This window comes from Heliconius melpomene, chromosome 17 (genome assembly GCF_056956725.1).
Source record: "Heliconius melpomene rosina isolate 202511_hmr_F chromosome 17, ASM5695672v1, whole genome shotgun sequence".
NCBI classification, from domain to species: domain Eukaryota; kingdom Metazoa; phylum Arthropoda; class Insecta; order Lepidoptera; family Nymphalidae; genus Heliconius; species Heliconius melpomene.
This window is the reverse complement of record NC_140405.1, coordinates 5,570,672-5,591,354: the sequence shown is the minus strand read 5'-3', so window position 1 is coordinate 5,591,354 and position 20,683 is coordinate 5,570,672. Positions and strand designations below refer to the sequence as shown.

Genomic DNA, 20,683 nt, shown 5'->3' with positions numbered 1-20,683 from the left:
TTTCTACAATTTAAGCGCAACCAACGAAGAAAATCAATACCTAAACAGTGATGTATTCATTCGCCTTTTTAAAATGAGAACGTGACAAAACATTCTTTAAAAACTCATCGAAGAAACTATTTTATTTAAAAAATATATCTATTGAAGCTTGATGCTCATTTTTTATTTATTTACATAGTGATGAATATTCTCATAGTTACGGCGTGGTAGAACATTTTGCGTGTTTAATTATCGCCCATTCCACAAAATATTACTGTTAAAGGTTAGTAAATTACTTTATGTATATATTTGTCGTCTATTATTTAAAATGAGGGGTAAAAATCGCGTAGAAATGGTCTATCGACCTTCGCCATTGTCTGCAGCGTGCATGGTGCATTGCGTTTATGATAGGTACTTCAGTGTAGGTATGTAGATACCTTCGGTCTAGAGATGTATTGAAATTTTAACTTACTGTTTTAATTCAATGTTATCATTATTAAATGCCTAAAATACGAAACTAGCCTTATATATTGCTGGGAATTGAAAGAAGTGAAAAGGTAACAGAATTTTTTACTTAATATTTAATTTATCTTCATAATAATTTCTAATAAGCCAAAATATTCGCTATTATATTGTTAGTATACTATTAATTTTCAGGAATACTTTTTTAATATGTTAGTAAAACCCGAATAAGATTAAATTGCAAGTAAAATAAACTTCAAAATATGATAACCAAAATTTATATATAGTAATAATTTTTGTAAGACCAATTTTCTTATAGATTCGAGTGCTTAGTGACTTTTTCTCATTTTTTTAAGATTCTTTTTATAAAATACATTTGTAAAATCTTCTAAAAGATATATTAGCAAATATATTAAATATTCTCTTCATATTAAAATTAATGGTGTGTATAAGTATTTACTTAATTTAATATTAATTGACATGTTTCATAAACACATTATAATATATTTTTTTAACAGACAGAAGACATTTGGATATGATTTTGATTGACATTTGATTATTGGTAAAAAGTAATGTACAATTTTGAAAAAAAATGTAAACACTTAATTTGTTACTAAATTTGAAATTACAGGATTTTTTTCTTTTAATTCTATGATTTTTGATACATTCTTATTTAAAGGAGTAAATTAGGTCTAAATCTCCTAAATTCCTTATGCTATAATATAGAGATTAAAAATCTATGTTCTACAGCTGAGGCTGTAGCTTGGCTGATCTTAAGATCAGTCTACACTCAACTATGTTTATATCACAGAATGAGGAGAAAAGATTATGTTAGTTAAAAGCCTGGTCATTCATAAATTCATATCACTAATAAAAAGTTTATACACTCAAATTTTTTTGGTAACAGGCACCGTTATGAGAAGAGACTTTCCCCATGCTTAGGTAGGCTTATTGTATTGAAGGATAAGGAGCACTGTCTTTGGGAACTGCAATAAAAGTGTAGGTTCACCAGGCCTCTTTAAATGTGCATTAACAGTTGCCTCCATTGTACTTCTGCGCTATCTTTATCTAATCAAATTTAATTTTTTCCTATAATATATGTAGTATGTTCTAGAAATAACTTGATGATACTTCTAGGCGGGTGACAGACTCAAATTATAGAGAGATTTTGCTGTATCTCTCACTTTTACTTTTACTGTGTATATCTTAAATCTAAGGGTATTTCTGAATTATTTTTAAGAGAAGAATAAAATAGTGGATAGATTGTGATATTTCTTTAATTTTGACTTTCTTTGTACAATTGTGTAACACAAACATTTAAAAATGAAAATATATAATACTTGCACTTGATTTACTTTAATATTTTTATATATTTGCCATATCTTACAATTTAAAATACAAAAATAAACCCTTTTGATATAGTAAGTAATATGTAGAATAAAACTTACATTAGTATTAACAATTTAAATTTTACATTTATAATATACCTATGGTGCATGAGTAGGTATTAAATCTTGGATATCTATTTCAAAAATCAATAAAATAAGCCAAATTAAAATTTAACTCTCATATATGTCAGTATAGGCAATTAAAAAACGTAACAGATTTTTGCATAAAAGTGAAGTCAAGCAGTTAATATAATTAATATTAATAACCGAGACCTCTGTGCCACAGAGGCATAATTTCATACTGTAAACATGACCAACCCGTAAGGATTCAATTTCCAATTGGGGAAATTAATTATTTTCATTTTCTTGTGGTAACAAGACAGTATGGAGGTGCTGTGTCCCTCCACTGAACACACAGCCTCAAAAATTGAGCAGTGCATGGGGAAAGAAATGTCTTAGTATTTGCCTATATGTGGGATAAAGTGTGAACCTAAAAATATTGTAATCATTTTAGTATTATATTCAGTTAAATAGCAATCATTCTTTATGAAATATTTTTAAAATTATAATTGCTTAATATGGAACTGGATGCATTTGCAATGTTTTTTGCTTAGTTAATGTTTTTTATTTCAGATTATTGTTGATTGAAGTAAAAAATTATACATTATACACCACTGTAATTATAAGTTAAAATGGAAGAAATAAACGGCGATCTTTACGGGGATGGCCTTGTTAGTCTTGGTGATGAAGGTTCGTTGGAGTCTACTGATAATGGTAAACAGGATCAAAATTGTAAAATATGCGAGTAAGTATAACTGTACTTGATAATGAAAGCTTATGTAAACACAAATTATGATGGAGTGTCATATCATATATTTTAGGAAAAGTAACTGAAGATTTTAATTATAATCGTTACAGCAATAAATTGTGCAGTCCACGAGTGCTGTCATGCCTTCATGTATTCTGTGAAGCGTGTATTGACAAATTGATGGTAAATGAAGCTGGGGATTCTCTTAAATATGATTTGGCTGTTGAATGTCCTTCATGCAAACAAGAAACCAAGGTGGTAATTAAATTTATTGTTTAATTTTTTTATAGTTAATAAACGCAGATTAGTAAATGTATATTTCATATAGATGCCGGGCGGTGGAGCTGCATCACTTCCGTCGGATTATGTCCTTACTAATATCTTGGATGTGTCGTCCATGGATCAATCTGTTGTTTGCACTTGTTGCAAAAGCAAGGAACCAGCTGTTGCTAGATGCACTGATTGCTCTCATTTCTTATGTTCCAATTGCAATTCTGCTCACGAATTTATGAGATGTTTTGAAAACCACCGTGTCGTCCCATTTGACGCTCTGCGATCTTCTAAGGAAAAGGCTGCAGTGCATAAGCCTATATTTTGCACTCGTCACGCTGGAGAAAGTCTCAAGTTTTATTGCTGCGAGTGCGAAGTCGGGGCTTGCACGGAATGTCTAACTGTCGACCACAAAGTTGGAGAACACCGTTGTGAGCGCATTGTTGATGCTGAACCAAATTTACGCGCAGAGTTACGAAGTTTCATCGTAGAAGCGAACGCTCGGGCTGTGGCGGCGGGCAGTGCGTCCGCCCGCCTCGACGACGCCTTGGGAGATCTACAAAGACAAAGAGATGACGCTGAAACTGTTGTTAACGAAGCCTTTCACGCTTATAAAGCGGCTCTCGAAAGATGTCGCGAGAAATCCTTGGAAGAACTAGAAAGGTTGCACAAAGAGAGAGAGCTTAAAGTAATGGATTTATTTGATCGCGTTGATAAAACTGTCCAGCGCATTGACTGTGCTTGTAAATTTGCCGCCAGACTTCTTCGCAGGGGAGACGGCACTGAAATTGTGATGCTGAAGAAGACTGTCGCATCGCAATTTGCACGGCTCTTGGAAGGAGCGCCCGAATTTGATGTTGATTATTCTCTAGAGTTCGTTACGAAAATGGATAAGTTTGACTCGATAGCTGAGGAAACGTTTGGGGTATTTCGCACTGAAGCAACTCGTGCCGAAGAGAGGAAACGTGCCAGTGAATCGTCGGCTATCGTTTCTGTTGCATCGAACTCACATTCACCAGCCGTTTCCGTGACCAGTGCACCAGTCTTTGATGACCTGCCACTTGGCAATATGCGCCGCGTTACTGGCGTGGGTAGTGTCGTGGGAGTGTCAGTCGGAGGAGTGTCATCTATCGGCGTGCCAGGCGTGGGAGCCGTCGGTGCAGTGTCCAACACGAGTGTGATCCCTGGTGTGGTCAACGTGAACAACCTTCCTGGAGTGGGCGGAGTGACTGGAGTCGGGGTCCCAGCATTACCGTCCATGGTGGAGTACAACTTGCAGCAGCTCGCCAGCATTGCGGAGAAGGACGTGCCACCTCCGCAGCACGCTTCGCCAGCACCTCCTTTCACCCTAGCGGAATTGCTCGCCGGCGAACTTAACTCGCCTCAAGCATACAACAACTTGCAGGCTCTCGCAAAACTTGGACTGAATACCGGTAGGTAGTTCTATATTTTATATTTGGAATTTTTACATTTTTGTCTTTAATACCTTGATTTTTTTTTTAAATATAGAAAAATATTTTTTTCTTAATGTCAATGTAATTCAATTGATATATGCTTAAGTACAACACGAAAATTGTTATTTTATATCCCACTAATTCTATCTGAGTAGTTAAGGTTCACATATTGAAAATTTCTTATCAGTAACATTTTTAATGGCTATTAGTTACAATCTTTATTTAGTATGTTATTTAATTACAGTATTAATGTTATACAGCATTAATTATATTAACATGTAAACAAGTTTTCATACAATATATTTTATGTATCTACCTATTTATTTTATAAATCAACAGATCGTTTCGTTGATTTCCGCCACTCAACGCGCAACGTCTCGAAAATTAATCGGGAAGTCGAGAGCCGAGTGTCTTAGGATTAGGTTTCCTATGCCTACCTTGCCTGGGGAAAAGAATGAAGCTGATTTTTGCAATTTAATTAATTTTCAGAAGTGAATGGTTTCGGTGGTGTAGGTAGCATTGGGAGTGTTGGCCCTCGAGGAGTATCACCGGGTAGACCGCTCTTAACACCTGCAGAGGAAGCTGCCCTGGTTGTCCCTCCAGCCCCTTTAGTCCGTGCTACTAAAGCTACTCCAATGCACATTAGATTCAAATTTGGGCAACTTGGCTCAGGGAAAGGACAGTTTAACTCGCCCCATGGATTCTGTTTGGGCAATGATGAAGATATTATAGTCGCTGATACCAATAACCATCGTATAACGGTACGATTCACTATATTTTATTGGGTTTTTCTTACAATTTCGTACCTGTAGCTGTGACTGTAACTATTACTGAAGAAAATATAGTTTATAGCCTTTCTTGATATATATACTAATACTCTTTAGTTTTATAATTTTGGTATATTAATATAGATTTTATTTTTATAATATTGTGTTTGGATATTTGACAAGTTAATTGACTTATGTATTTGAAAATTATGGCTCACAAATATGTAAGATAATGCACAGTAACAAATAATAAAATTATCATCTATTAATTTTGTTGACATAAATAGTAGTTTTTATATTAAATTTGTTCTCATTTATAACATGCTTATGTATTGATATTAAGCCATCATAGTGGTGTTATTATTTTGTCAGTCAACCTTTGTATTGAAAAGAATAGCTGTGTTGTCAAGATTTGACTGTAACTATAAACATTTGCTAATACTCTAACAATACAACATGAAATAAATAATACCCTAGTAAATATTGATAGTTAATATTGCTAATTAAAAATCTTGGTGTTCTATAAAATATTATTCTGAGTATGTTTTATCTGCTTTATTGATTTAATCTTTTTTTTATATAAATTAAATGAAACTATAATTTTGCAGTGGGGCAGACCGGCAGAGTATGAATGTAAATGCGTTAGTTACGAGTTAATTCCTTAATTAATGAGAACGATATTACTTTAAATTGTTTTACAAATATGTATCTTGAAGATTGCTGAAAAGAGTTTTGGCGAAGAACAATATGTTTTTATAACCTGCTATAAATTACGTCACATGAATTAAATAATTTTTTGACTCCTCCCATCGTTCTCATAGCTGGACACATTTGTAAGACCCGTTGCCCAGTGAAATTTTACACGCCCATTTTGCGCACTATGCGCACATTTTTATTTTTTTTAAATCTTTCTTATATATAAACAAAAACAATATTTTCCAGGTATTCGACAAATCCGGCAACCACAAGTTCAATTTTGGCGTCGCGGGCAAGGAGGAGGGGCAGTTGTGGTACCCCCGTAAGGTGGCGGTGGTCCGTGCCACCGGCAAGTTTGTGGTCTGCGACCGCGGCAACGAACGTTCCAGAATGCAAATATTCACCAAGAATGGACATTTTTTGAAGAAGATTGCTGTATGTTTTTTTTCAGGAACTTTTTGAGTTATGTCACGTTCTTCTTGTCGGCGTTCTTTAGTTTTTTTATTGGCTCGATGATTTTACACTGTATCCCCGCACATAACAGACAGAGAGAGAGGATGGAGGGAACTTGGGAATCTAGTGTTAGGACACTCCATTCCCATTAAGACGTTTCCTTCCATTCCCTACTAATCTTGTTGAGTGGTGGCAGAATTACTAGAGCCAGGAGATGAAAATGTTCAATATTTCATTTCCACAAATGTGAACCGTGAAACTGTGAACCACCTCTTACATGTACATGATATGTATCTTACTATCAAATATATATATATCTATTAGTAATAGTAATGTCATCAGTATATAGCCATTGGCAAGGGTTTTACTGGGTCAAACTCAAATTACCCAAGGAAATTATATTCTATTAACATTTGACAGGTGCGATTCATCGACATCGTGGCGGGCTTAGCCGTGACCGCCGAGGGTCTCATTGTCGCCGTGGACAGTGTGACGCCCACCGTGTTTATTTTGTCTGAGGAAGGAGACCTCATGAGCTGGTTTGATTGTAGCGAGTGTATGCGAGAACCTTCTGATATCGCTATCAGTGGTATGTAATAAGCACACTCAGTTATTTTTATAATTTTTAAAGTGTTATTCCACATTTAGGAAATAAAAATAATTTTAAGAAACTTTTTACGTTCTGTGAACGTATGGCTTAGTGGTCAGAGCGCTTGGACGGTTTCTAAGTAGCGCGGGTTCAAATCTCGCTACATTAAAATTTTTATACTTTTCAAAAAAGTATTAGTACACTTAGTATGTTTTTAAGAAGTTTTGAATTCTTGTGTCTTGCTTTAATTAAGCATCGGTTTTAAATTATTGTCATGGATATAATAGTATAATAACGATTAATTTGTATATATGATAAAACTTTGATTTAGTGGAAATGAAACAAATGTGTTAAAAGTACATTTCCTTTCAGAGTCTATTTTCTATCAATCCACATAATATAAACAAATAGTCTTTTTATATAAACAATTCTTTTTATAATTTTAATAAATATCGAAACATTTCAGGTAAAGAATTCTACGTGTGCGATTTTAAAGGGCACTGTGTAGTAGTGTTCGACGACGAGGGCCGGTTCCTGCGCCGCATTGGTTGCGAGAACGTCACCAACTTCCCCAACGGCATCGACGTTTCGGACGCGGGCGACGTCCTCATCGGGGACTCCCACGGCAACAAGTTCCACGTGGCCGTCTTCACCAGGGATGGCGTCTTGGTCACCGAGTTTGAGTGCCCTTATGTTAAGGTGAGTTTTGTTTTATTATATTAATTGTTGGGTTAAGTGCTTTAAAATTATTTTTTATTAAAATTGGTTCATCAATATTTATTTATATGTGTATGTACAAAAATAGATAATATAAAGAACCTATATTAAGGTAACATATGTAATACATCTAATACACAAAGACACACACACATAGAACACAAAACATAATAATTATGTTTTATTTATTTAGTAAGATTTTTCTTTATTTTAATTAATGCGGAATTGGGAAGTAATTTAAGAATTTTTAAGTTTTTTTATTAATAATATTTCATGTTGTGTTGCAGGTGTCCCGCTGCTGTGGTCTAAAAATAACGTCAGAAGGTTACATTGTCACTCTGGCTAAGAATAATCACCATGTTCTAGTCCTCAACACCCTATACATTGTCTGAGGAATAACTCAATGGCTGTAAGTCTGCATACTACAAGATCTCACATTTATTCCCTTTTATTATTATATTTAATTGCTGATTTTACAAAGCTTAACATTTTTGCTAAACCAGTATTTGACTGTTTTATTGTTTTGTGTTTTTTTCACTATAGTCACTATCCACTCGAAGTGAACTGTAAATACATATTATTTTTTATTTTATTATTATTATTATTATCCTATGTTGTGAATTTATAATTTAGGATCTAAACAGTTCCTGCCTGTGGATAAATATTCCCAAAGTATACTATGATTCGGTGATTTCGGTTTAATTCATCTCACTTTTTTTTATTATGGTTGCATTTAGTTATAATAACATACAATCCAAAGTTTAGGCTATTATTTTTTTTTACATATGTTACGATCCAGTCAGTAATGCTTGTGAAGTTCAAATTATCGATTTGGTCGTAGTCTTTACACGTTTGAGAGATATTGATTTTTGATTAGTTTGGCGTTTGAATTAACGGTTATATATTTACATTTTACACTATAGCTCTGTTGCCGATTTTCTACCTAACGTGATTGGTCTACGATCAAAACTTAACGTTTTGTATTTGCACTTCCGACTGTTGGCTGGAATTTCGATTATTTTTCTAAATTTAGCAGCTGATATGGTTCCTAGTTCGAGTGAAGATAATACATGTCAATTAGGGGTCTGCGTGGGAGTGTCGCCTCATTATTAATTGCGTTTCTCCGTAAATTTACATTTTTGTCTAAAGTAATATCTTGAAAGTTTGTCGACCACACCATCACATAGTCAACTTTGATTCTATAAACAATCGAGTGGCGAAAAATAATGTTTGCATTTTAAACAATATAACCGTTTTGTGGTCTATTTTATTCGGAGAAGTAATTCGGAACTCGTTACGATCGCAGCCCGTATTCGGACACGTCATTACGCACAATTGAGTTATTGTTAGCAAAATTTTATTATTAACTATTATTAATTATTATTATTATATTATGACCAAAGGAGGCGACACTAAAATAACGTGCCATCTAGTTTAGGTTAATCGCGTATACAATATTATATATTGTCCGTTAAAATATATTTACCATTTACAGATTTCTTGTGTCTATACAAAACGTTTTTTCATGTACTCTTGTTTTGAGAGCCTATATTTGAAACCTTCTCACGGGTAGGCTATTAATGATGATATAATAATATACGATTTGGTTGATTTAAATTTATCTGATCTTATTATATTGGGAGCCACTGTAACTGAACATAATTTTGTACAGATAACTAATTACAGAGTAAACTGGACCGTTTATGTGGCATCTTCGTGTATATAGATTGTATGAAACATTGGATTTTGAAATTTTATGGATAAAAAGCGACTTGTTGCAACACGGGTATTGCGCGTCACAAAGCTATTTAGCACTCTTCACTTGTCGCATTTGATTGTTGAATATTAATATTATTATATAAATTTTTAAAAATATATATTCATGAACGTGCCATTATAAACAAATTTTATTTCTACATGTTAATGTGTTTTAAATTCGTATACAGTTTCGCCAAAATATATATTTTTATAGCTATCCACATTTAATATTCCAAATTTGAGATTCATTAAGTTTTTTAGATAGTAGATGAAATAATTAAAAAAAAAGTGTTAAAATTGTGGTTAGTAGTAAAAAATGACATCAAACATTTTCATGTAAAATTAATATTTGTCGGTTTTATCTAATTAAAATGTCTGATGTATATTAAATAAACACTGATAATAATATGGTTTTACGATGTATTGCAAATGGTGATTGCGGAGTTTTTTGAAACATTTTAATTTTGCGCGTCTCGGCTTTCGTCTTCCAAAGATTAGTATTTTGTATTACTTTTTTTTATATGTTGAAATTTGATGTTAACTTTTTATATTGGTGACATTTTTATCGCAAGAAAACGAAAGTCTTGTTAGTATTAGAGTCGCTGGTTTGCAATATCAACCCTTGTATTACTGAAGTACTTAACCAGACCACCTAGTATGGAGTGTGATATTTTATTTACAAATTGTTTTACTAAAATTGCTCTCTAATTCTTTTGGATATTTAAATTTAAATTAAAAGACAAGCGAGCAATCGTCTGATTAATTCGAAATATTTATATATTTTTGAACATTTTAAGTTCCTGGATTCCTATATTATATAGAACATTAAGCTATAACGTTACTATTTTAATTTTTATTATTATTTAATGTGGAACCAAAATGAATGTGTATTGCTGAGCCATATTATTATCATTCATATATTAAAAAAAATATTATAGCAATTCACTAGTAATGTATCGCGTAATTTAAATGTATGTACTTAATTAGATTACTAATTGATTTGTTTAATTTGTTGTGTATTGGAATATTTCTTAAATACATAGCAACGTTTAATGTGATATAAGCAATAATAGAGAGACCTCAGCAGGAAGGTTCGGGAGGGGCATCACCGTGGTTAATTTGACGTGGTCTTGAATCCTCTATTTAGTGAGTAACTTTTGGGTTTATTTTTTTCTTATTGTTTTTAAGTTATTTGTTTCAGGATTTTTGTCCCGATAGTATTAGGGAATTTTATTTTCTTTATTTTTTTTAACTAGGTTATAAATGAGTCATTATTAACCCCTTCGTGGATGATAGGCGTGAAATCTGATTATAATACTCTGATTTCGTCATTTTTAATGTTTCGTTTTAGTATATGTATGTTCCGGGCCTATATTTATAGTATTTTTGGCCAGTGCGTATAGGCCTTAGTGTTACGAATTTTTACTGCCAAATTATTTTCTTACGATATTTTGTGCATGCACATAGTAATTATTTTATTGTATAATAATTATAAAATTAGTTACTAATTGTTGCCAATTTAATTTGTTTTATTAATAATTATCCAGGGTTTTAATATTATTATTATTATAAAGTTCAATTTTTTTTATTTGTTGTCCAATGATCAAAATTATTGTGTGTTAGTGACGTAAAATTAACCGAAATAGAACTTAATAAGCCCCAAAGGGAGCGTTTGACGCTATTAATAATATTGCTTAGGGTTGCATAAAATTATTAAAAAGTGGTGTGATAAGTTTTGGATAATTTTACAAATTATACTATTTTATGTGTGAATTTCAATATTAATAAATTTGAAGTTTAATATATATATTTATATTATATGTGTAATTTTTCGAATGATGATGATTATTATTATTACATCGGCTTGATTATTTGGCCGTATGTTTAAAGTATTTTCATTTGTGTATTATTACTTTGTTCTTACACTTGAATTATTTTGGTGATATATCCTTGACAATGTTTCCTTTTGTTCTTGCCATGTATCTTATATAGGTGTCGATGTAGAGGTTTACGTAGAAGTTAGTATTTTTCAATTGATATACAAAGAGAACAGTATGACGTGTTTGCCCTAGCGTGATGTTGTTAGCGTTGTTGTGGGTAGAAGGGTAGGGGGTAGTGGGGATAGGGGTAGCAGGGCAGGGAGGGTGGAGGTTTGGGGGGGGGGAGTAAGGCCACCCTCTCTTTGGCTGTATATTCTTGCTGTAGCAAGTAAGCACTTAGTCATGGGGTAATGGCAGGTCAAATGGTATTTATTGTCCATTGACATTACTTGATAATAATTGTATCATTAGAGTACATTAACAGTAGCCTTTCTCGGGAATCTTAAAAGTTACCTATATACACTTTAAAGCAATTTTTGGTAAATATATTTCTCTTGAATCTATATTCCCTTATGTATCCAGCAATAATAACTTCAGTAGATGTAGTTATTACATTATATGGCACTCGATAAAGCGCTCACAGTACCAGTTCGATTGTCGTTCTGGGCCTTATAGTGTTCACGCTTACGAATAAAGAAAATAGTGTGTTATAATTGTAAAGCCTAATAAATATTTAACGAAAACGCCGTTTAAAAGATGTGGCTATGAAAATTTATTGTCGAAGCAAATATATTTAGTGCCATATAGTGTGATATATGTAGGGTTCGCAGCGCACAAGGTGAGCTCTAATGTTACCCTCCCTATTGGAGGTGGGCGTATTGCCTATTTGTGGCACCAAGCACAGGTCGATGGTTCTGGTGGAGTCGTGGCATTGTCAAAGCACTCGCAAATTGTCTTTGGGTTATATAATAAACATACGTCTTTAGTACGCAGTGAGACATTTTTTTGACTGCAATCCAGCTCTGGCTGGCTGGCGTCTCATCCCAGGGCTGCTTGCGAGTGTTTGGACCGCATTGTGATTGTGGGTGGGGTTTGGCCAACTTTACTTTTCTGATATAGTCTCTCGGTCTGGTTAGGGCACAGTACGCTGATCACCTGCTTGCCTGACAAGTATAGTGAGTGATCTTCGAAGTATTGTATTGTTATTGTCATCGCTGTATGGTTCAGAAATACTATTCAAATATACCGAGTATTTAAGTTGTTTAGCATGTTTATGATATGATATTTATATATACATATTTCTTCACCCACCTTAACACCACCGACTTATTTGGTCTCCACTTTTTGAAAACCAACAATTAAGGTTGTGAGCTCTATTCCAATCGGAATTTATAAGCCACAGAGTGCTTGTGCAATAAATATCACAGTTTGGATCTAGGCTTTTAAATTATTATAGATTATATACATTGTTGAGCTGATTATAAAAATTTAATATATTATTATACCTTTTAATATTGTTAAAGAATTCTAATTGCATTCCACATCTAGAGTGAACGAATTTGAGAAGACCATTTTCAATCTACATTATACAAGTTATTTTTTTTATAATCGTAGGATTATTAGCAGTTGCCAATGTTTTTTCCTTTAGTCAGTAAAAGTACAAATATTTTAATATACAATTCTTGGTATTTACGTATTGTAGTATTTTATTTTTTTAATTCATTTGATTCTTTAACTATAAGCATAATTTTTTCACATAAGCGGCCATTTAGATGTTCTCATCACGCAAATTATTCAGTATATAAAAAAACATATCATATTGAATCTATTTGTATCTCACAATACGTCATATGTAGACAGACAAATGTTTGTTTATTATAATATAAATATAAAATAACCCGTATTTGTGGTCACGGTTGGTGATATCTTACTTTACCTTAGGTTTTACCCTACGAGACCAATGCGCACCATGTTTTTTTGCTTACATCTGCCGTACTGTGAGAAAGAATTTAATTTTACATGCATAAATTTACAACATCCGTGTTTTCATCTCGTTGAGATGTACGTTTAAAATGGCGTTTGTTTTTAAATTAGTTTTAAGTATATGCTAAGTTTACACATTTTAATTTCATTTCTTGTCATTTTATGTTAACATTTGAAATTTTTTGTAATTTGTGTTTGTGTGTGAAAGGTGCATGTTCTTTATGCATATTTTAATTTTGATCCAAAGATATCTTTAATGCTTATAATTTAATTAGTAATTTTTATCTTTTTGATATGAAAATGACATTTGTGGAGTGTGCATTGGTATTTGATATTAGGATTTAAATATTTTTTCTGTAGTGTTGGTGCAGCTGAGCAAATGTCTACTATATTCTCTTAGGAATATATTGCTCAATAATTTTATTCTGTTAAAGTATTTTAAACTTAGTATGTAGTCCACGTGGGGTGTACGTATTGTAGTGGACTTCAGTGACACAAAAATATATCTAACAGACAATACCCTCCGTAAAGAAAATTGTAAACGTTAAAATTTTATTAGATGTAGTTGCCTTCATAGCGACTTGCAGTAAGAGCAAGTTGCAAGGGGAGCCAACCCCACGCACTCGGGCCGTAACCTAACGCCGTCCTCTATACTGTACTGGTTGTTATACCATAATGGATACCAACGATAATTGATATCGACCATCTTAAATAATTATAATATGATCACGGACATTTTTATTTAACTGTAAGTCATCCATTTTCATTTACACTATTTAGAATCGTTGGGCATCCGTTTCTCTACTTAAATATTACTAATCTTGCTTGCTCCGTTCCAGGCTTGTTCCTAACGTAACTAAAACTAATGTAATGACGTAGTAGTTCGCTCGTACACCAGCGGCAGTAAGGGGATGACGACTTTGCGGCCCGTGTAGTGGCGTTGGCTGGATAATTAGACTATTTTGCCCCACAGTCAACGAAATATTGTTATCCATACAGGAGTTTTTGCTGCATTGTGCCTAGATCTTAGAAGTTAATAATATCGAGGTAGAGTTAATCTCAAATATTTTGGCTCTTTGAATATTCCATGATATTATTTTGTTTTTCATGAAAATGTATTTACATTATTATACATTCATACACTTAGTAATTATTGTATACATGAATATACATTGCGTAGTTTGTAACTTGGTTTATTGTAAATTTAAGATGCCCAACTAGTTGGTATGTCTGTCCACAACGCTCTGGAGGAATTGATTGCGCTACATTATCGTCACCTTAGTCGGCATGCGATATTTTCGTGTGGACACACGTAGAATTCGTTTTTTTGACTAGTTGCACATCTTATTTTGACCAAATTTATACGTCGCTGGTGTCACTTGAGAATTTGTTGTCACGTGACGTCAGCGGCCTCTTAACGATTAAGTTGATTATGTATCGTGAACTATGGCCAGGATAACAACAGCACAGAGCAGTGTATTTCAGAGCCTGCCTAAAATATATTTTTGTCATGATTTTATTTAGGTATATACATGTTATTATTCACATATTACAGTTTTCTCAATATTAGCTTGTATTTTAATTAAGAAATAATCATATTTAACATTGCCAGGTGATCAGCAACCTGCACTTTAATATTTTTGGAAACTATTGAACTTAAATTGTACTGACTTTATAAATATATTTACTTCAATAAAGATTTTCCATGCCACTATCAAGACATCTTTTTATTTTATAGCCTCTATAATTATTTTAATGAAACTTTTAAATAATTTTAGAATATTTATTATTCCAATTGATTTAATGTCATAATAAAAGCACTTTGTGCATAAATTTTATATATAAAATGTACTATATCACAATATGGTAACTTTCCGTGGGAGGTATTTTATGAGGAACTGTTATAAACACATTCACCAGCTATCCAAGTAGATCTAACGTCGAGGGTATCTGGATTTAACAGTATAAAGTCTGCATCAGATCCAAAATTTAATGTGCCTTTGATGTGATCTATGCCTAAAGCTTTTGCAGGGTGTAGAGATGCTGTTTCTAACGCATACTCCAAGGAACATTCTGAAAAAAAAAATTGTGACCCTTTAGTGGTCAGTAGTACAAAAACGAGTCACGGCCACCCTGAAGTTACCTGCAAGACGGCTGCGTAATTTGATTTTAGATTTTTTCTTATGAATATTTTCTTTCCGAGTGCGCAACTAACAATGCGCAAACGTTGAGAAATTTACTTCAGGGCGGCCACCACTTGGGCGTACAGTACTTAGAAAACTTGGTCTATATGCATTTTACTTAACATTGTTTATTGTAAAAAAGAGTTAACTCCATTCTGACAGTTGAACGGGAAACGAAAATAAATTTTAATAAAATCATTTATCCTTTTGAGGCCATTGTAGCGCAAGCGTGCAACTAAACGCGACGGTTGTAGGTTCGATTCCAACCTGGGGCAATTAAATTATTTAATATTTTCATTTTCTCGCTCTGGTGGCAAGGCCGCCTCTCCACACGCAATGCCTCAAGAGTTGGACGGAAAGTGAGGAACGGAAGTGTCTTAATGGAAATCGGAGTATCTCAATGCTTACGTGCCGAATATAGCTTGAAAAAAAAACTTATTAGAACTGCTATATAAATAAAAAAACAAACCAGTGGCATCTTTAAATATTTTAACACAATGGTTGAGACCGCTAGTACTTCCACACAGTGTTTTGGTACCAGTGACGTAGGCGCGGCCGTTCTCCACGTTCACAGATTGTGGGCCGATCCTGTAACTACCGTCTGGTAAACCTTGGGCGGCTACAGCATCACTTACTAATATTAAACCTAAAATTAAGGTTTGTTATTACTATAGTTTTATTTTGAATTCGTATTTTGTAGTGCAGTGAATATTTGTTTAAATAACAACAAGGTGCCTTCGCATTCTCGCCACGGATTTTGAACGAAAATTGAAAAAAATATTTATTCCGCACAATACAGTGCTTTCTGCAATTTAAATAAAATCTTTCACTTCAAAATTAAACATAGAAAATATTAAATAATTCTAGAAATACTATCTGAATAATCTATTAAATAAAATTTTGTGATCATTTTACCATCAGGATTGGTTCTACATGCTATCCTTAGTGCAGCTGGATGAGTATGAATTCCATCAGATATGATTCCATAGAATACTTGTTTTTCCGTTGAAGAAGCTAGTAAACCTACTAAACCAGGATCTCTATGGTGGAACTTGGAGAAAACAAATATGTTAGAATTTTTTAAAGTGTTCATATATATGAAGGAAAGGAAAATATTCACTGGGTGAATGGTAATTTGAAAAGCATCCAAGAGGTGCAGTTCACCATCCATTAATCAAATTAATTATAATATACTTGTTATAATTTTTATTGTTGTACTTCTATGTTAGAATCTTAACTAAAACAATATTTTTGCCATAATAATATTAATATATAGATTATGTTAATAAACTTACTGGTAGCATGGCATTAAATAGATGAGTTATTAAATTAGCTCCACATTTCACACCTTCTTCACCTTGGGTGAGGCTAGCAGAAGAATGTCCGAGGGCTACTTTTATACCAAGGTTTGTTAAGCCTCTTATTGCTGCCAAAGCACCAGGGAGCTCTGGTGCCAAAGTAACTATTATAACATCATCTAAAGATCCATATACTTCAAGAATGGATTCTAAGCCCTAGAAAAGTAATTTAAAAAAGTAATGTAGAAAAGTACAGTAATGTAATCTTTAATTTTAATTGTTTGTGGTTATTTTAACTAGGTCAAACATCAAACACTGATCCAACAAGGTCAAGACAGGACCTTGTGTCCATTTTATAATATAACAATGAAAACCAAGTCAAATAATGAAAAACAATCAATGTACAAAATTGTATAATTAAGAATATTGAATTTTTTAGAAAACAAAATAAATATAGCAAGACTTAAAACTCTTGGAAATCATTTATTATATTTTTTACTAATATTAAATATTATAATATTACAAACAGACATCTGAAACTGTTTTCATTTATGTTGACTGATAAGAGTTCATCATTGTATTTATTATTTATACTAAAGTAAATGTAGGTTACAGATAAGGCTTTATCATAATAATAAATATTGCAAAAGAAATATATTGTTCTTAATTGACCTATTTTAAAATTGTAAGCTTAAGGACAATTATTATAAAGAAAAAAAATATCGATTTTTAAAATTGTAACTGCATATAACATAAAATTGTTTACCTTGTCAGGATTTACAATTAATTCATCAGCATGGGCTCCTTTTTTAGCTGTATTGATAAATGGCCCTTCAAGATGAACTCCCAAAATACTTGCTCCAGATTTGCCTCCCTGTTTTTTCTGTATCCTGGGTAAAACTTTTAAGTACTTTTCTTTTTCAGATGTCACCATAGTAGGACAGAATGAGGTCACCCCATAGGCTAATAATTCCTTAGCCACTTTTTGTACTCCTTTCTCAACATCTTCAGTATCATATGAAAAGTCTACACCCCATCCACCTAATGTAAGAGAAAAATAAGCTAACAATACAGTCCATTTTAGTTTTATATTAGTAAGATGTTATTGAGGACATAGATGCAAATTTCTAACATTTGAGGTCATGGTAAAAATATTTAATTATATGATAAGCAAAACTATAATACAAATAAGTAATAAATTAAATAAATTATGAGTTCTTTATTATTTGTACAAAACAAAATATATTAAGAATGTACTTTTTTTAAAAAAAAACTCTTATTATTATAATTGACAAAATGAATACGAACTCAAGAATCGATCGTTTCTTACCATTGTTTTGAATATCTATAAATCCAGGAGCAATAAGTAAATTATTACAATTTACCGTTACGTCTGCTTCAGCTTGTTCCACATAAAATATTTGCTCAGGGTTCATAATTTTGCCATCTCGTATCCAAAGATCTTCCTTTATTATTTTACTGTTGCGAAGAATATAACAATCGTGAAATCTGGTCAAGCCTGATTTATTTTTCATTTTATTAAGATAATATAATGTAACTATAAATTGATAACAAACACGTCCAACGTATTGTAATTTTGAATCAGCACTGTGCACTGTGCAAGTGTGGATTGAAACTGCAAATTGTTTAACAAAACAAGAATGACTCGAATACTAATACTAATAGTAATAAGAATACATGAGCTTTGCTGTCAAAGTCAGACAGAAAATTATGAAATTTTATGTCAACGTCATTGTGACATTGTTTTATACATTTTTTATAAGTAAATAAACACAGAATCTAAATTTTAAATTTTGATTTAAATAACGGCACGCTCGAAACGCCATAAATTAAAAACTGAACTGAACTGATTTAAATAACTTATAAAAAAGGCAGTAAAATATGGACACGGAACTTGATGTATAAAGTTAATAGACATTTTAGCTTTTTAGCAAATATTTGCTAGAAATTAAAGGCCGGAATATGAGGCCTTTTCATACAAAATGAATGCATTTATGGGACTTTATAGGGCTTCATGGGGCTCAAAGCCAGACAAATAAAATGAAAATTTAAATTTGTTAAACTAGCAATTGTTGACATAGAAGTGATTGTTTCATAGGTAGGGTGGACTGGGTACGGTTGTAACAATTTTTGTTCGATTGTATACAGCAGAGATGTAGACAATGATGAAAGCCCTTGGGATAAACATACAGTTATTTCTATTTAAATTAAAATCAAAATTTCAAGTAAAACAAGATTCATAAAAATGGCATTGTGGGCAATGACGCGGAGACGATGCTAATACGAACTTTATATTCAACTCATTTATTATATATTTAATTTGGTTATTTATATGCTATAAAACAGTAGCGGAAAATAATTTCACGATTGCATTTGTAGCGAATAAATTTAGGGCGCAGACATAGCGTGTTTACAAATGTTATTTTCAAATAATATTAATTATTGTGCAATACTTCTACAGCAGATATCATCTGATAAATATGTCATTTTTATGAATCTCTCTACTGTAACGTAATATCCGCGTCACGTGGCTACTGTCGACAGCGCTTGAATGAACAAGGGCTGTTTCAATGAGACAATATGCAATCAAAATCTTATGGAATTTACTGATTCATTTTTTTTATTAATGATATAATATCATCGAACATCAAGTATATCGTTATTGTGGATGATAATTAATTTCAGTTTTCACAAATTTAAAGTTGTATCCGTTATATAAATTACACTATCCGTTATATAAATTACACTATAGTAGATATATTTTGCTAGTGAGATAAAAAATAGCATCACAAACAATGATTAAATAAATTAAATTAACTAATTTGTCATTAAGTCATCCTGGGGCAGTAGGCAGTAGACGGCGTCTGTGTATTCTCGCGATGGTTGGGGATTCGATTACCGCTCGGGGAATTAATTAATTTCATTTCCCTGCTCTAATGAGACAGTTCAGCCGTCCAACACACAATGGGTCTCAGTGTCCTTATAATGTATATCCTGCTATATGTGGGTTAAATCATGAAGATGAAAAGTAAATGTCACAATAAGCTTAGTTTGATAAGTAGAGATCTGTTGTGGTGCACTATTACGCAAACAGCAGGGTAGGCAGATGGAACCTAGTGTTAGGACACTCACAGAGTGCCAGAACTTAACGCCGCGTTTAGCCTTGATATCAGAGCGAAGAAAAGGAAATATAAATTTATATAATCATTTCATTTCCTCGAGTGGGGATTGAACCCATAACCAGTCGCCATTACAGTCACACTTTGTGCCTCTACGCTACGACTGTTCATGCCATTTTATATTTATGTACACTGTTTTGAAATAAAAAATGTCCATTAGAATGAACATTTTATACTAAGACGGCATTTCCATGTTTCTAAGTCTGAAGTTAACTACACCGTATATTATATCCTGGCTTTACAATTTGTACAACAAAAGTTTCATTCAAATTCGTCTATCTTAGGGTTTATACTTGCAAATAGACTAACAAATATAATAAAAAAAAGAATTATATTTTCCCTTAAAGTCATATTCTTACTATTTTATTATCGTATACCAAAATAATTCTAAATTGGTGTTACTAGCTGAGAAGACATACAAAAATCTACTTTGTCTAAATAATCTTTTAAATCTATATATATAAAATCGAAAGGTCACTCACTCATCACGAAATCTCAGAAACTACAAGTGCTAGGAATCTCAAATTTTGCATAGGAGTTATTTATAGGACGTAGGTGCTCGCTAAGACGGGAATTTGGAATATTTGACTTCTAAAGGGTTGTTTTTGGGGTCAAAGTTTGTATGAAACTTCGTTACTACAAATGCTAGGAGTCTCAAATTTTGCATAACGTCACTAGGACGTAGTCATGGAGACAGAAATTAATAATAACATAGTTCACGCGGGAGAAACCGCGAGCGGGCCGCTAGTATATTTATATAATAATTGATGACGAATAGATTATTTAATGGATATATACTAGAGTATAAACAGTCGCATTATTTCTATTAATAATGCCACATTTCTTTCAGTAGGACAC

The 20,683-nt window shown here is 32.6% G+C and overlaps 2 protein-coding genes across 2 annotated transcripts; one reads left to right on the top strand and one right to left on the bottom strand.

The window, feature by feature from the left end:
* Window positions 1-14,862, top strand: mei-P26 (E3 ubiquitin-protein ligase meiotic P26). Its single transcript, XM_085201303.1, has 9 exons — window positions 1-262; window positions 2,463-2,634; window positions 2,748-2,892; window positions 2,966-4,340; window positions 4,851-5,122; window positions 6,071-6,259; window positions 6,698-6,866; window positions 7,333-7,565; window positions 7,871-14,862. Exons 2-9 carry the CDS (start codon window positions 2,522-2,524, stop codon window positions 7,973-7,975), a joined length of 2,601 nt encoding a protein of 866 aa, XP_085057429.1. The 5' UTR covers window positions 1-262; window positions 2,463-2,521; the 3' UTR covers window positions 7,976-14,862.
* On the bottom strand, window positions 13,423-18,332 carry LOC146529980 (N-acetylglucosamine-6-phosphate deacetylase). Its single transcript, XM_085201304.1, has 6 exons — window positions 17,956-18,332; window positions 17,392-17,666; window positions 16,623-16,841; window positions 16,243-16,378; window positions 15,797-15,973; window positions 13,423-15,217 (listed from the first exon to the last, which is right to left on the bottom strand). Exons 1-6 carry the CDS (start codon window positions 18,158-18,160, stop codon window positions 15,033-15,035), a joined length of 1,197 nt encoding a protein of 398 aa, XP_085057430.1. The 5' UTR covers window positions 18,161-18,332; the 3' UTR covers window positions 13,423-15,032.
* Window positions 18,333-20,683: the final 2,351 nt, after the last annotated feature.

What these genes read in the sequence shown, in the direction of transcription:
- mei-P26 (XM_085201303.1), top strand. Translation starts at nt 2,522, where the DNA reads ATGGAAGAAATAAACGGCGATCTTTACGGGGATGGCCTTGTTAGTCTT. An exon ending in CCAATAACCATCGTATAACG is followed by an intron (nt 5,123 to 6,070) that starts GTACGATTCACT and finishes AATATTTTCCAG; the next exon opens with GTATTCGACAAATCCGGCAA. An exon ending in TTGAGTGCCCTTATGTTAAG is followed by an intron (nt 7,566 to 7,870) that starts GTGAGTTTTGTT and finishes GTTGTGTTGCAG; the next exon opens with GTGTCCCGCTGCTGTGGTCT.
- LOC146529980 (XM_085201304.1), bottom strand. Translation starts at nt 18,160, where the DNA reads ATGAAAAATAAATCAGGCTTGACCAGATTTCACGATTGTTATATTCTT. An exon ending in TATAGATATTCAAAACAATG is followed by an intron (nt 17,667 to 17,955) that starts GTAAGAAACGAT and finishes CTCTTACATTAG; the next exon opens with GTGGATGGGGTGTAGACTTT. An exon ending in TAATTGTAAATCCTGACAAG is followed by an intron (nt 16,842 to 17,391) that starts GTAAACAATTTT and finishes TTACTTTTCTAG; the next exon opens with GGCTTAGAATCCATTCTTGA.